Below are 15,035 nucleotides of genomic sequence, written 5' to 3' on the forward strand. Positions count from 1 at the left end.
CCTGCAGGGTTTTCAAACAATGCTTCATTAGTCTAAACTGATTTATTGTTTCGCTTTAGTGTCCCTTTAAGAGAAACCATCGTTGTGTTTCTTTCTCGTTTTGGCGTCCGCGCGCGCTTGCATCTGCGTCGCAGTTTGTGTGGTACCTGACAGATGGCGTGTTTTTATCGCCGGAGTCGCATCGTCGAAGGCGCGCGGCTGGCCGCCGGCACTCCTCGTGCGTCGCGATCAGACGGCGCGAAGATGTTCGCGATAGCTGCGCCCACTGCGCGGCGGTGCTGAGTGCGCGACTCGATTGCGAAGGAGCGGTGTGCACGAGCGCTGCAGCGTTCGCCTCCAGCGCGCTTCGTCCAACGGCAGGAGGACCATGCGCGACCCATCGACAAGTACGTATGTTGCGACGAGCGTTTTAACGCGTTCGCGTCAGCGAGTGTCAAAAAAGTGCGCGAAGCCGGTCCCGTAACATATATATATATATATTTGGGGTTTTACGTGCCAAAACCACTTTCTGATTATGAGGCACGCCGTAGTGGAGGACTCCGAAAATTTTGACCACCTGGGGTTCTTAAACGTGCACCTAAATCTATATATATATATATATATATATATATATATATATATGGGAGCCACAGGAGTCGGTGGAGCCCCTCAGAGAAACTGAGGACTCGATTTTTTTTTTTAATCATTGCTTCACAAAGCCATGTAAATGAAGCCTTGGCTTCATTGTCTGCTGGCTTTGTAGGGTCATATTGTCACGTGGTAGTGACGGCGAAGAAAGCAGCAAAACTGTGAATGGCGAAACTTGCGTTTTATTGGGCGAACCTGTGCCCACAAAAGCAACTTGCACTCAAAGCACAACGATAGCGCCGAACACCAGTCGGCGACCGTCGAAAATCTCGTCAGCGGATGAAGTGCGTCGGCTTTACATCGAAGGTCCCAGAGTAATCGCTGGTGCCCGCGTGTCTTCCAGAAAGCGCTACACCATTCGCCTCGCGCATACATGAAATCGGATTACACAAGGCTTGGCGACAACAGAACCATCGATAGCATTCGAGAAACTTCCGATACATGTGGGCGCGTCCCGCGCTAAGCGATAACATTTGTTAGACGGTGAAAGGCGCTCGCCAGTAAAAGATAAACAAGTTCACGTGTCAATGCGCCCCTCTCAAAAAGCATCGTCCCGATGCCACGAACATAAGTGAGCGAAACGCAAAACGACACTTATGAAACAAAAGTAACAAAACAACACAGAAACAGAGTCCAAGGTAATACAGTCCCCCCAAAAGTCCAAAGTTCAGCTTTGCAAAGTCCCAAAGTTCATTAGCGCTAGTAGAACGGCTTAAGTCGCACGACTTGGACTATTCCAGGTGGTGAGCAGGGGGGGGGGGGCGCCGCCGTGGTAGCGAAAGACGATCTGGCACGACCTCATAGTCGAGTGCGCCAATGCGTCGGACGATCTCTCAGTGTGAAAAGCGCTCACCCGTAGACGATAAACAATTCCCCGTGTCAATTACCATATATATATATATATATATATATATATATATATATATATATATATATATATATATATATATATATATATATATATATAGAAGACTCGCTGCGACGGTGGTCTGTGCTCCAGACCACCGTCGCCAGTCGCACTTCGAAGGCGCAGGAGGCAGGACGTGTGTCGAGTGATCTCCTGAATCAGAAGTGTGGTGAACGTGGCTTAAATCACGGGCGAGGGATGTCAAAGAGATGCGACATAATGCTTAACGCAGTTATCTCGCATTTACCGCTAAGTGCACACCGAATGTTTCGTTTTAACTATCCGGTGGTACCCTTGTTGTGCGTTCAATTATTGACACTCTCTCTTCCGTAGGAAGTATGCGTTTATATAGGTATTTTTCTTTTTTAGATCATACGGAATATTTAGAAATTGCCCGTGGCAGGTAACATAGTTGTGGTCCTCGATCTGAGTTACTCCAAGCTGCAAACATTAGTTGCACGATAAATTATAATGCATCATTGAATAATTAGGCACAATTCATTAATTAATCTCTTGATGAATTACTTTACGGAGCATATTGCAATTTACGAATTGTAACCGGCGAGATTGCAGAACTAAAGATGGCGCGGGTCTTGAGATACGCGTCGTCAAACTCCCGTCTGCATTCGCGGGTCCTCCGCCGCGGCCACGGCGCTCGTGCGGCTTCCGAGCGCCGTGCACGCTACGCGTGGTCGCAACAAACGTCGAGCAGCGGTGCAGCCCCGTCCGCGAGCACGGCGAGCGCTGTTTGCGGTGTGGGCGAAATCTCGGCTTGCCTGCGAATGACGTCACAGGCAGACTGATAAGCGCACAATGCAGCTCTTCTTATCGGCATCTCTCGAAGGACCATTGTCGACGGGCCAGGCGAACTGATTCTCTTTGTTTCCGCTCGACTCTTTTGCCTGCGTCGGCGCAGACCGGGCCATCGACGAGCGCTGCCAAGTTTGCGCGCTGCTCGTTTGATGGCTGGAGCTCCACACCCGTCGGACCTCGAGAAGGGTTCGTGAAGCGCACGTTTGTGGAAGGGCGCCTCTGCGTAACTCGTAGGGCTCGGCGCTGGCCAAACACACTTGGCATGTTTTCGTAAGCAGCGCATCCACCTTGCTTAATCTGTTTCGCTATAAAAATGTTAAAAAGCGCCCGTTTTTGTCGGGCTAGTCGATTGTCATCAAAGCGGGAGTCGGAGCCAGAAAGCCTCCGTTGATTTGTCATGTGCTGCTGCAGTTGACTCCCCCCTCCCCCACTAGCACGAAGGCGTTGTCGCTGCAAAATTTCTTTTTATTTATTTATGCAAATAACATATAGCGCCGAATAAAAGCCGTTATAGAATGGTTGGGGGGCGTTTACAACGAAAGACTATGCGATACAGTAAACGGTGTGCACACATGAGACAAAATAAGTATGAGAAAGGCAGAATGAACATAAAATAAAAGGAAGGTAAAAATTCATCATGATCATCATCGTCAGCCTATTTTATGTTCACTGCAGGACGAAGGCCTCTCCCTGCGATCTCCAATTACCCATGTCCTGCGCCAAACGATTCCAACTAACACCCGCAAATTTCCTAATTTCGCCGCACCACCTAAAGTCGGATACAACTTTAGAAAAAAGGGGAGGCCCTGCCCAGATGACCGAAGCGCGACAGCTGATTGCCTCCGCGACTAAAATAGTCGCACTCAAGAAATCGTGCTTCTGAAATGCGCAATTCTCGGCATAAATAAATACTTTTCTATTTTGATAATGGTTTAGTAGAGCTCTCATGTGCTACAGCGCATGCCGGACAGCGACTGAAATATAACCCCGTGCCTTCCACAACGCTGCCCGTCGTCTGCTCCTTAGCTTCATTGCGCAACTGACAAAAGTAGAAAGAGCACCTCTGCATGATTTTTGCGCTTGTTTACATGTACACGGCACATTTACTACTCCTTTTCCGAGCTTAAAATGAATCAGTTGCTATTGAACAAGTACTTATATAAAACAATGCATTTATCGCAACCATTACAAACCTGGGGCGTGAATACTCGAGGCAGGAAAGGTACAAAAATGCTTCATTCATCGTTTTAAATAAATACTCTAGGTGTTAAATAGCATAAAATTTATATTTTTTTGGTTTTGTGGTTTCGCAAATATTTTCCTTCTCAGTCTTTTTTTTTTTTTTTTTTTTTGCGAGCCTGCAATCTCGCCAGTTGACGCAAGGCATTCCGTGCGAGTTTTCCGACATGGAGCCCAGCGAGATGACATCGGAATGCGATCCTTTGTTGCCGAACGAGCCTTGTGTCGTCTCGATGCCCACACCACCAAGGAACCTCGACAAGAACAAGAGTGGCCACATCCTGATTCACGAAACATGATCCTCCACTGCTACACGTATTGGCGTAACAGGGAGCCTGAACACAGCGTGGAGGCCACGGCCAAGTTTGTCGCCGAGATGCTCGGTGTCCGCGAAAGCACAGTGTTCAAGGTGAGGAGGGAGGTCAAAGCGTCGCATATTTCGGGTGGCAAACTTCCGACGCCCTCGCGAAAGCGCCCACGAAATGCGGAGAAAAGACGCAGCACGAAGTATGACAGCTTCACGTTGTGCGCGCTGAGGTCATACGTGCACGACTTCTTTCGCCGCAACGAGATACCGATGGTCGAGAAGATAACTAACGACTTCTCGAAGCGTGTGGATCTCCCATCACTGAAGTGGTGTACTGTGCGTCGTCAGCTTGTCGAGATCGGATTCAAGCACGAGAAGAGGAGCCGCAATTCGCTGCTTATCAACGGGGATGACGTCGATGAATGGCGGAATCGCTACCTTCGTGACGTGGAGCGCTACCGGGCGGAAGGCCGAAAGATCTTTTTCCTGGACGAGACATGTGTGACAGCGGGACACACTCGGTCGATCGTGTGGACAGACACCGTGGTGCTGAAGCGCGGACGCCTATATGCTCGAGCAAATGGCCTGTCGTCGAGTCTGAAACAACCTTCTGGAAAAGGCCAGCGCCTGATTGTGACGCACATTGGCAGCGAGGATGGCTTCGTCGACGGCTGCTTAGATATATTCCGAGGCCAAGAAACGGGCGACTACCACGAAGAAATGGACGACAATCGCTTCGAGGGATGGTTTAATGGCGTTTTGCAGAAGTTGCCTGCTGGTAGTGTCGTTGTTTTGGACAATGCACCCATTCCCGGCGAAAAGAGAAATTACCGATGACAGCTTGGAAGAAGGAAAAAAATACAGGAGTGGCTCAAAAGCAAAAACATCACCTAAAGCGAAAGGATGGTTAAAAAGCAGCTGCTTGAGTTGGTAGCATCTGTAAAGCCACGCTTTCTGAGTTACATCGTAGACAATGCAGCTGAAAGCGCCGGTTGCATTGTACCCAGGCTCCCACCTTACCACTGCGAATTTAATCCTATTGAGCTCGTGTGGGCAAAGGTGGAAAATGGCATCGCTGCGGGCAACAGATACTTCAAGCTGTCCACGGTCGAAGACGTCTTGAGGGAAAAAATCAAGCACGTAACGGCGGAAGACTGGAGAAAGAACATTCACCACGTGATGGACCTGGATTCAAAGTTCAGGCTTGATACGTCTGGAAGTGACCACATCCAACCCATCATCATGCAACTGGGTGAAGATGACAGTGAAGAAAGCGACTCCGACTGCGAGCTGTCCGGCATCGAGCCACTCGAAGCACAACAGCTTCTTATTAACGAAAGAACAGCCCTTATTAGGGCTACCAAAATTTTGCCGGTGGGTTCGCAGCAGCCAAGCATTCTCCTGTGACCTCTCAATAAGCAATCAATAAGCAGTTCATTTGGTGACATATTCCTTTTAATGGAATCTCAATTCTGAAAAAGCAACGTCCTTCACCGATCGTGCTCAATATAAGTATTGGCATGAAAACGTGCTGAAATGCCGGAAAATCTGAACGCAAATACAATTATTAACCCTGAATAACTATGTGGGGCCCTAAATGCTCATTCGGGCAGCCACTGTCCAGCTTCACACGAAAAAGCAGTAGTCAACGTGAAATTGACAGCCACTCTTAGCAGCCTGCGCGCCAAAGCACATTCATGTGGTTGCATTGTTTATTTTGGTTATCTGGCTCACGCAAATAATGTGAATAAGAGAACAGTTATAAAACATGATTTGCTTAGTGAGGCCCAAAGTGCTCACTAGGGCAGCAATTCTCGAGTGAAGTAGGAGCAGCCGAGGCGAAAGTGACCGCTAATATTGGCAGCCTGCGTGTAGAAAAGAAAACAATAGCAGTCGTGTCGGAGCCATCGTCAAGTTTACATGCCCCTAAAGGCCAATACATGCAGCCAAGTAATAACAAAAACACACCGTAGGCTCGGTTTACTCCACTGCACAATCATTTAATTTCGTCAAGTCACTTGAACAAATAAGAGCAATGCAGAGCTAAATTCCCCTGTTAGGCGGCCTGCTTTAAGGTAGTTGTGCTGCCCCTACTGTTTTTTCCAGCCTATTGAGATGAATAATGCAAATGTCAGAAGGCCCAAAATACTCTATTGGGCAGCCACCTACAAGCATGACGGGCCCTGTGATGAAACAACAGTAGTCGGGGTACGCTTGAAAGGCACCTTTAGCAGTCTGCATTTCAAAGTGCAGTCATGCGTAGCCATTGTAGGTGAAATAGCAGCAGTCACTGCGAAATTGACAGCCACTGTTGGCAGTTAGCATGCCAAAGCATATTTATGTGGTTTCATTATTTTGGTTATCTGGCTCAGGCAAGTAATGCGAATAAGATAACAATTGTCAAGCATCATTAGCTTAATGAGGCCCAGAAAACTCATTCGGGCAACCACCGTCGAGCTTGGTGGGCCCTTTGGTGAAATAGAAGTAGTTGGGGGCATGCTTGAAAGGCACCTTTAGCATCTGCACTTCAAAGTTCAGCCATGTCGTAGCCATTGTAGGTGATACAGCAGTAGGCAACGCGAAATTGACCGCCACTTTTAGCAGGTTGTATGCAAAAGAACATTCATGTGGTCGCATTCCTTATTTTGGTTATATGGCTCAGGCAAGTCATGCGGATAAGAGAACAATTATCAAACGTCATTAGCTTAGTGAGGCCCAAAATACTCATTCGGGTAGCTATTCATATCAGTATTTGAGGACACGCTTGAAAGGCACCATTAGCAGTCTGCACGTCAAAGCGCAGTCATGCCGCATCCATTGTTGTATTTCTTTATCTGATCGGGCAAGCAACACGAATGCAAGCACAATTTTTCACCGTGAATAGCTCTGCTAGCATTGTTTGTACTAAGAAATGCTGAGTAAAGTTGAATGTGTTTTATTTAGGCAATTATTTAATTCACAAGCCATCGGCATAGCGTTCGACGACCAGGTTCAGACAATGACATTGGTGAAGTAATAAATGGTGAAGGTTACAAAAGCTGTCAGAGCACTGCTTTGCTTGGCTCCATTCACTGAAAAATGTCTTTGTAACGATGAAAGCGTCGGACAGGAAATGACACGCCACTGCACAGTGTTACTCATGTTGAAAATTTTTACCATCATATGTGATGGGCAGCGAAATCGTCTATTTAATAAGACTGAAAGCATGAAAATGCAACAGCATAGCAAGGTGTTGTCTCACAATATGCAGCCTTTCATGTGCACTTCTGGCGAGCTGGCACAAGCACTGAGGCATTTACATGAAAAGAGGTAAGAGGCAAAGCTACTGTGCAACCCACATGACGCTTTTAATAAAATGTATCTGCCAACCTTTCTGTTTTCATATGCGTTCACAATTTGTTTTGAGCAAGTTGGTTAATCACATTGCGGCAACAACACAAGAAGCGAGGACAGAGAACACAGCGAGTAGGCAGATTGAGAAGACGAGGTAGACCAGTGAGAAAGGTTTCAATAAGATGGAAGAGGCCAGCCTTGCAGTTTACAGGAGTTAGTGCTTTGAATGAGATTGGTTAATAAAATGTGTAAAAACACCTTGCTGAAAGAAAACTAGCAAAAACAAATGCTAATATAAAATAAAAGGACAGAAATAAGAGTAAGCGCAAACACGCATGGAAGGAGGCACGTATTCACACACAAACGTGAAAACTAAGAAAATCTCAAATATAAAGAAATGTGGGAAATAAAAAAAATTAGACAAACGCAAGAAAACATACACACATTTGCAAACAGACCCGGGTAGACGTATTATACGAGCGGATTCGCAAGCTGCTGTGCCTACCTTCTCGTATGTTTTCTTTTTTTTAACCGTTCTCTTAACACTGTCTTGGGAATTTTTAATTGCAGCATATCATGAGGATCGAACAGCAGCGCGAAGCTGGGTTGTGGGACACCATATCAAGCGCTGGCAACACAACTTATGCGTGACTGTGCCACAGCGCGCATTCTACAGCTTGCGTGTGCGGTGAGCACTGGTGGAAAGCAATCAATCGACGGTGCTACACAACGCTCGAACACCATCGCTAGACGCTCGGCTATCTCACTGCTGGCAATGATCGTTCACGCTAAGTTGACGGCTACAAATCTTTGCGTTGAAGGCTTCTTCTGCAAATATTTTCTGTTGAGACGCTCGTAGGTTCGTTTCATGCGCGCACGCTTTTATGATTTCTCCTGAGAATGGTTTGGCTCCATCACTTCATCCCGTCCGACGAAAAACGCAGCGACACAGTACACGAACACATCCGCCGCTAACAGTAGGCACCAGTCTTTGAAAAATTTTTCTCGTCGTAACTTCACTCGGGAGCGAAATAAAACAACATGGAACAAACACGCAGGATGTGTGTTCGTAGCGGTCGCCACGGGATCCTGTTATCAGGCAAAACGTAGCGCAGCGCCAGCGATGCTCGCTGCCATGTTCCTTCGCCGGATCACGGTTCAGAATAAACGCATGCGGCACAAATGCGGCATCGTAAGCTCGCAGTAATATTTCCGGCATGATAGACAATCACGAACAGTTTGGCAATTCACTGTGACGACGGGTTGACGCGCACAGCTGACGCGATTTGGCCCGCTCGAAGCCCGGGCGGCCATCTCCGACGGCGGGGTCACCGGCCGTCTGGCTCATGACGTCGGTCCAGAGTGCGCGCCCATTGGTGGATGCACGTGTACATACGCCTCGGAGGAATAAACGCCCCCTTTTTTTTCTAAAGTTGTATCCGACTATAGTCTTCTGCAGTCCTCTACTGCGCTTCCCTTCTCTTGGTACACATTCTGTCACCCTAATGGTCCAATGGTTATCTAATCTGCGCATTACATGACCTGCCCAGTGCCATTTTTTTTCTCTTAATGTCTATTAGAATACCGTCTACACCCGTTTGCTCTCTGATCCAAACCGCTCTCTATCTGTCTCTTACAGTTATGCCTAACATTCTTCGTTCCATTGCTCTTTGTGCGGTCCTTAACTTGTTCTCAAGCTTCTTTGTCAGTCTCCAAGTCTGTCCCGAAATGTCACCACCGGTAAAATGCACTGATTGTATACTTTCCTTTTCAATGATAACGGTAAGCCCCCAGTCAAGAGCTCACGATGTCTGCCGTATGCGATCCAACCGACTTTTATGCTTCTGTGAATTTCCTTCTCATGGTCAGGGTTTCCTGTGATTAGTTGACCTAGGTAAACGTACTCCTTTACAGACTCTGAAGGCTGACTTGCGATCTTAAACTCTTGTTCCCTTGCCCGGTTATTCATCATTATCTTTGTTCTTCTGCATATTAATCCTCAACCCCACTCTTACACTTTCCCTGTTAAGGTCCTCAGTCATTTGTTGTAACTCGTCCGCAGTGTTGCTGAATAGAACAATGTCATCGGCAAACCGAAGGTTGCTGAGGGATTCGCCGTCGATCCTTACTCCTAAACTTTCCCACTTTAATAGCTTGAATACTTTTAAGCACGCAGTGAATAGCATTGGAGAGATTGTGTCTCCTTGTCTGACCCCTTTCTTTAAAAAAAAAATAATGGTGTTTTAGGTGCCAAAACCGCTTTCTGATTATTAGGTACGCCGTAGTGGGAGACTCCGGAAATTTCGAACACCTGGGGTTCTTTAACGTGCGCCTAAATCTAAGTACACGGGTGTTTTCGCATTTCGCCCCCATCGAAATGCGGCCGCCGTGGCCGGGATTCGATCCCGCGACCTCGTGCTTAGCAGCCCAACACCATAGCCACTAAGCAACCACGGTGGATGACACCGTTCTTTATAAGTGTCTTCCTACTTTTCTTGTGTACAATTAAGGTGGCTGTGGAAACTTTGCAGATATTTTCAATGGTATTTACGTAAGCGGTATGTACTCTTTGATTACGCAATGCCTCTATGAATGCTGGTATGTCTACTGAATCAAATGCTTTCTCGTAATCTATAAAAGCCATATAGAGAGGCTTATTTTACTCTGCGGATTTCTCGATAACATCATTAATGACATGGATGTATGACCTCATTAATGACATGGATGTGATCTATTGTAGAGTATCCCTTCCTGAAGCCAGCCTGTTCCCTTGGTTGACTAAGGGAACAGGCTGGCTTCAGGAAGGGATACTTCAGAAAGGATACCAAAAAAATTAGCACTCAACAAGAATGAGTGAAACAATTAATCGGCCTTTCACTGACGTTGTGCAGCCTGTTCCACTCCTCAGATATATGTTCGGGAAGAAGGACTCTCGAAAAATACTTGCGCGCCATTAGACCTCCATAATATCATACTACGGGGACACGAGGTTCGGATGAAAAGGGAGGCAACAAACAGCGCGTTTTAGTAATTACAGACCTATTATAGTAAATTCGGTGTAGTAACGAGTTTTATGTTTGAATCTCCTTTGTTGAAGTGAAACCGCCGTTGTTGCTCAGTGGATGTGGTGTTAGGCTGCTGAGCACGAGGTCGCGGGATCGAATCCCGGTCACGACGGCCGCATTTCGATGATGACGAAATGCGAAAACACCCGTGTACTTATATTTGGGTGCACGTTAAAGAACCCCAGGTGGTCGAAATTTCCGGAGTCCTCCACTGCGGCGTGCCTCATGTTGCAAATGGGTCGCAAGCCCCAAGGGTAGCGTTGGCCTGTCGGCCTGGGGCACAGCTGGAAGCATCCGAAGGTCCTGGCAAAGGATGAGTCGACTGCTAACAGAACAACTTGTTTATTCTAGCATCGCAAAAGAGTGGTCGGTCAGGTCGACCGAAATGGAGAGACGGGAGAGCACGTTACTCGACGGAAGAATTCGAAGCCCTCTTGGCGTCCGGGGGCAGCTGCTTTTATACTCTCGGAGTCGAGGGCAAGAAGGAACGGCTCGGGATGAGGCGCACGTGACGGCGGTGCACGGACACGTTGAGACGAGGAGTAACGCATCCGCCGGGCCGGCGCCGGTCAGACCTCCTCGCTTCACAGTTGGGGAGCTCCTCTCCCCGGCTGCCGCGCTTTGACAAGCTTGGGCACCAACATGCACACACACACACACACACACACACACACACACACACACACACACACACACACACACACGCACACACGAAGAAACGTGGCATTGAAACATGCCTGGACGCGCTTGGCGGGAAGCGTTGCGGCAGCGCTGAACGGGCCAAAATGTCCGCCGCTTTCAACGAAGCTTCGGCGTCCGTTGCATCAGCGCCGGCTATACCGCGCGTCGTAGGCGAAACGTAACACTCGTAATCAGAAAGTGGTTTTGGCACGTAAAATCCCATAATTTTTTGTGAAAGTGTACACGTCAACCGGTGCCACGTTTAATAAAATTTGTAGTTTCTTTAATGCAGCACGCACAGCACAGCTTTCAGTACGTGTTCTAAACGCGAAATTGCTTCGCAGCGTAACCAGCACCATGCACGCGTGCGCAGAAGCCAACATATATTTGATAATCAACGAAAATTCCTCCACCTTCATTAGCGCATTGTGGAAATTGCGTCTGACGAAATTTACGACTCTATACGCTTCGGAAGTTACACTATCTGTGAGCTATAACGCCGTGTTAAATTGCGGTAAAAATATACACTGAGTTATTTGTAATCAAGTACTTTCTTAAGACTTGCATCTTCAATGAGGTACGCCTGGCCATAGAATATCATGGACCATGAAATCTAAGAAAAAGCTTCGCAGCCTCACAATGCTGCCCGGTATCTCTGTGCTTCGGGCCTCGGCTAGAATACGCTAATAGTATATACAGCTTTACTGGCTACTGCTACCACATGCTGCTCGAGAATCGAACGTTTTCGGAGACACCGTGGTCCTTTTGTGGCGGGTGTACGTGCACATTGCCGGGGAGCACTTGCATGCGAACGGAACAAGCTGACACTTTTCCGTATTCAGCGGTATTTTTTCACTTTACACACTAACGCCTCGCATGCACTGTCGAATTCTTGTTGCTGAGACATCGAATACAACAAAATGACAGGGCTATCTGCGTAGATTCGTAAATGCGAATACATTGAACAATGTCACTCATTCAAATTAAGAGGAAGCTTTAGCTCGTGACACGACTTCTCCGTTTAAATGCACGTGAAACGCAGAAATAATTTTATGAGACAGCCGATACACCGATTTGAATAATGGTTGCTGCATATCAAAGAGAAAGTTAGCTTCTAGCAACGCTATGAAGCAGAATTTTTATTTATGGCCTTAAAATTTTACAGACACTGCCGAAGATCAGCATGGTAAAATACACCGATACACCAATTTGAATAATGGTTGCTGCATATCAAAGAGAAAGTTAGCTTCTAGCAACGCTATGAAGCAGAATTTTTATTTATGGCCTTAAAATTTTACAGACACTGCCGAAGATCAGCATGGTAAAAAAAGAAATGTAGAAACCCTAGATTCAAACATTCGTAAAAGATGTTGCAGTTCTGTAAACTCGAACTGGTAAGTCATCTTAAAGAAACATATGTGATATAGGAATTTACAGTTTACGTAAAGTTGTTGCAGTGCTTACGATGGTTTTGCAAAGGTCCTGCTCATAATTTGGGGAATCTCTCAGGGCAGTGTTAAGAGGTGCAGTTTACAAAATTGTTATAACGCTCAGGTAGAGAGTTGTAAACTTCACCCTGCAACTTTTTGAAATGTTGCGATTTTCAAGAGATTTCCAAAAAGATTCTTGCTTAAATTAACAATTTATTTAATATGGCTACTGGATCTTAACCTCGTCCTCTAAATGCAACAAACTGCATCAAAATCAGCGCAGTAGGTTCCCAGAAAAATTAGTTCTCCGTCCTCGAGCATTTAGATGCACTGTAAAAAGCGTCCTATCAGAACAAAAGAAAAAGAAAAGTTGGAGTATGGGCATTTTATCGACATACCTTTCGTGCTTTCTTCTGCATTTTTGTTTTTCACATTTTCCTTAATTGGACGGACATCTAATTTCTTTCTAATTTTTTAACACTGGCGACGGCTAACAGCCCTTGGATAATAATTTTCTGTTGATGGAGTTGTTTTGTGATCTTACAGAAAAAGAAAAAAAACTTCTAACTAGTTTGCTTCTTTATTGGAGCAACCTTCACTCCCCTCGGGATTCTCTAAGTGCGAAATAGTCAAATGCTGGAACGCGGTTCTAACAGGTGCAGGTAAGCACCCTGCACAGAGCACACCAAATGCGACAAGACGACGGGAGATACGCGGTGTGTTTGGGATCGCGACACTGGTGCGATCGGATGGGAACTCGGCGCTGACGCCCGTGGTTGTACCTGGGTCGCAAGCCCCAAGGGTAGCGTTGGCCTGGCGGCCTGGGGTACAACTGGAAGCATCCGAAGGTCCCGGCAAAGCATGAGTAGACTGGTAACAACAAAACAACTTGTTTATTTTAACATCGCAAAGAGTTGGCGGTCAGGTTTGACCGTAGTAGAGAGACGGGAGAGCACTTCTCTCAACAGAAGAAATCGGAGCCCTCCTTTTGGCGTCCGGGGGCAGCTGTTTTTATACTCTCGCAGTTGAGGGCAAGAAGGAACCCCTCAAAAGACGAGCACGTGAATGTACAATGGGCTAATGGTGACGCACACTGTCGTAGCGATGCCGTAGCACCATGTCGAGCACGATCTCGTAGCACCCTGTCGTGGCGCTGCCGGTCGGACACAATGACTGTAATGAGAAGATGGTCCCTGCTTTGGCATCGCCTGTTTCGGGCATAATGACTGGAACGAGATCCCTGCTTTGGCATCGCCTGTTTCGGGCCCAATAACTGGAATGAGATCCCTGCTTTGGCATCGCCTGTTTCGGGCACAATGACTGGAACGAGATCCCTGCTTTGGCATCGCCTGTTTCGGGCCCAATAACTGGAATGAGATCCCTGCTTTGGCATCGCCTGTTTCGGGCACAATGACTGGAATGCGAGGATGATCCCTAGGCGGTCGCATCGCCGCAGTCGCGCCTGGAAACACCTGGCGATGAGTGTTGCGGCGACGACGATCGGGCCAAAATGTCCGCCGCCCCGCCGCAGTAGCGCCGGCAAAACCACGTGTCGCAGGCGAAACGCAACAGACCGCCCCGCCGGGGGAAGGAGATCCCGATGGACAGGGGACTGCATCCGCTGTCCGGAGGGATGTCGCTCGATGATGCTCATAACCGAAGTCGGGCGTCCCTCGACGTTTCTTGAGCGCAGCGCACAGAGAAGGCCTCGTTCTCTCGTTCAGGTTCGCACGGGACACTGCAAAGTGACTTCGGGAGAGTTCACATTTTTGTTCTCGTTCCCGGCAAGCGTTAGAACTACGCTGAAACTCAACCGCTCAGTCAGCAAGCACGGCACAACCCTCACTAAGCCCTGCCAGGCTCTTTCCCCTTTTTATACCACTGCCTAGTTCCTTACAGTAGTCTAGCATCACTCAGAACGCGTCCACAAATTGAAAAATTGCACTAGAAAGCATATCATCACTTTGAAACACTAAACAAAAGCAATATGTTAAAAAAAAATCCTGCCTCAGGAAGAAAAACATCAGTAACAAACAATTTTGAGGCTGATTCCTACGTTAGGGGCTTCGACTTAAGCCATCGGCGTTACCGTTGAGACTCCCCTTTTTGTAACGCACCTCAAAGGAATATTGTTGTAAAGCGAGGCTCCAGCGCAGGAGGCGGCCATTTTTGGGAGAGATGGTCTGCAGCCATTGGAGAGGGCAGTGATCCGTCTCAATGATAAACCTCGAGCCGGCTAGATAGCATGACAATTTCTGAACGGCCCACACGAGACATGCACACTCTTTCTCGGTGGCGCTATACGCCTGCTCACGACTGGTCAGCTTACGACTAGCATACAGGACGGGGTGTTCTACTTCTCCATTTTCCCGTTGGCACAGTACAACGCCCATGCCTCGCTCACTAGCATCGCACTGAACAATGAACTCTTTTGTATAGTCTGGCGATCGTAGCACAGGCTGGCTTGTTAGGGCACTCTTTAGGGCGCTAAAAGCTCTTTCCTTGGTCTCGTCCCAGACGACTGTTTGAGGCTCTGTCTTTCTTAGAGCATCCGTCAGGGGAGCCGCGATATCAGAGTACCTAGGGATGTACCTCTGATAGTAGCCGGCGACACCCAAGAACGACCGAATATC

General features: G+C 47.5%; 1 protein-coding gene across 13 annotated transcripts in view; it reads left to right on the forward strand.

Annotated features, from left to right (window-relative positions):
• The first annotated feature begins 229 nt into the window (after positions 1 to 229).
• Positions 230 to 15,035, forward strand: part of LOC142582184 (uncharacterized) — a 236,207-nt gene continuing 221,401 nt past the window's right edge. For all 13 annotated transcript variants that reach the window (XR_012828386.1, XM_075691581.1, XM_075691587.1 and 10 more), the window contains exon 1: positions 230 to 386. Coding sequence is in view for 12 of the 13 variants with exons in the window: in XM_075691581.1 (XP_075547696.1) it covers positions 368 to 386 (19 nt within the window). In the remaining variant the exon portion in view is untranslated. The remainder of the gene's footprint in view (positions 387 to 15,035) is intronic.

The sequence above is a fragment of the Dermacentor variabilis genome, chromosome 5, assembly GCF_050947875.1.
Source record: "Dermacentor variabilis isolate Ectoservices chromosome 5, ASM5094787v1, whole genome shotgun sequence".
NCBI classification, from domain to species: domain Eukaryota; kingdom Metazoa; phylum Arthropoda; class Arachnida; order Ixodida; family Ixodidae; genus Dermacentor; species Dermacentor variabilis.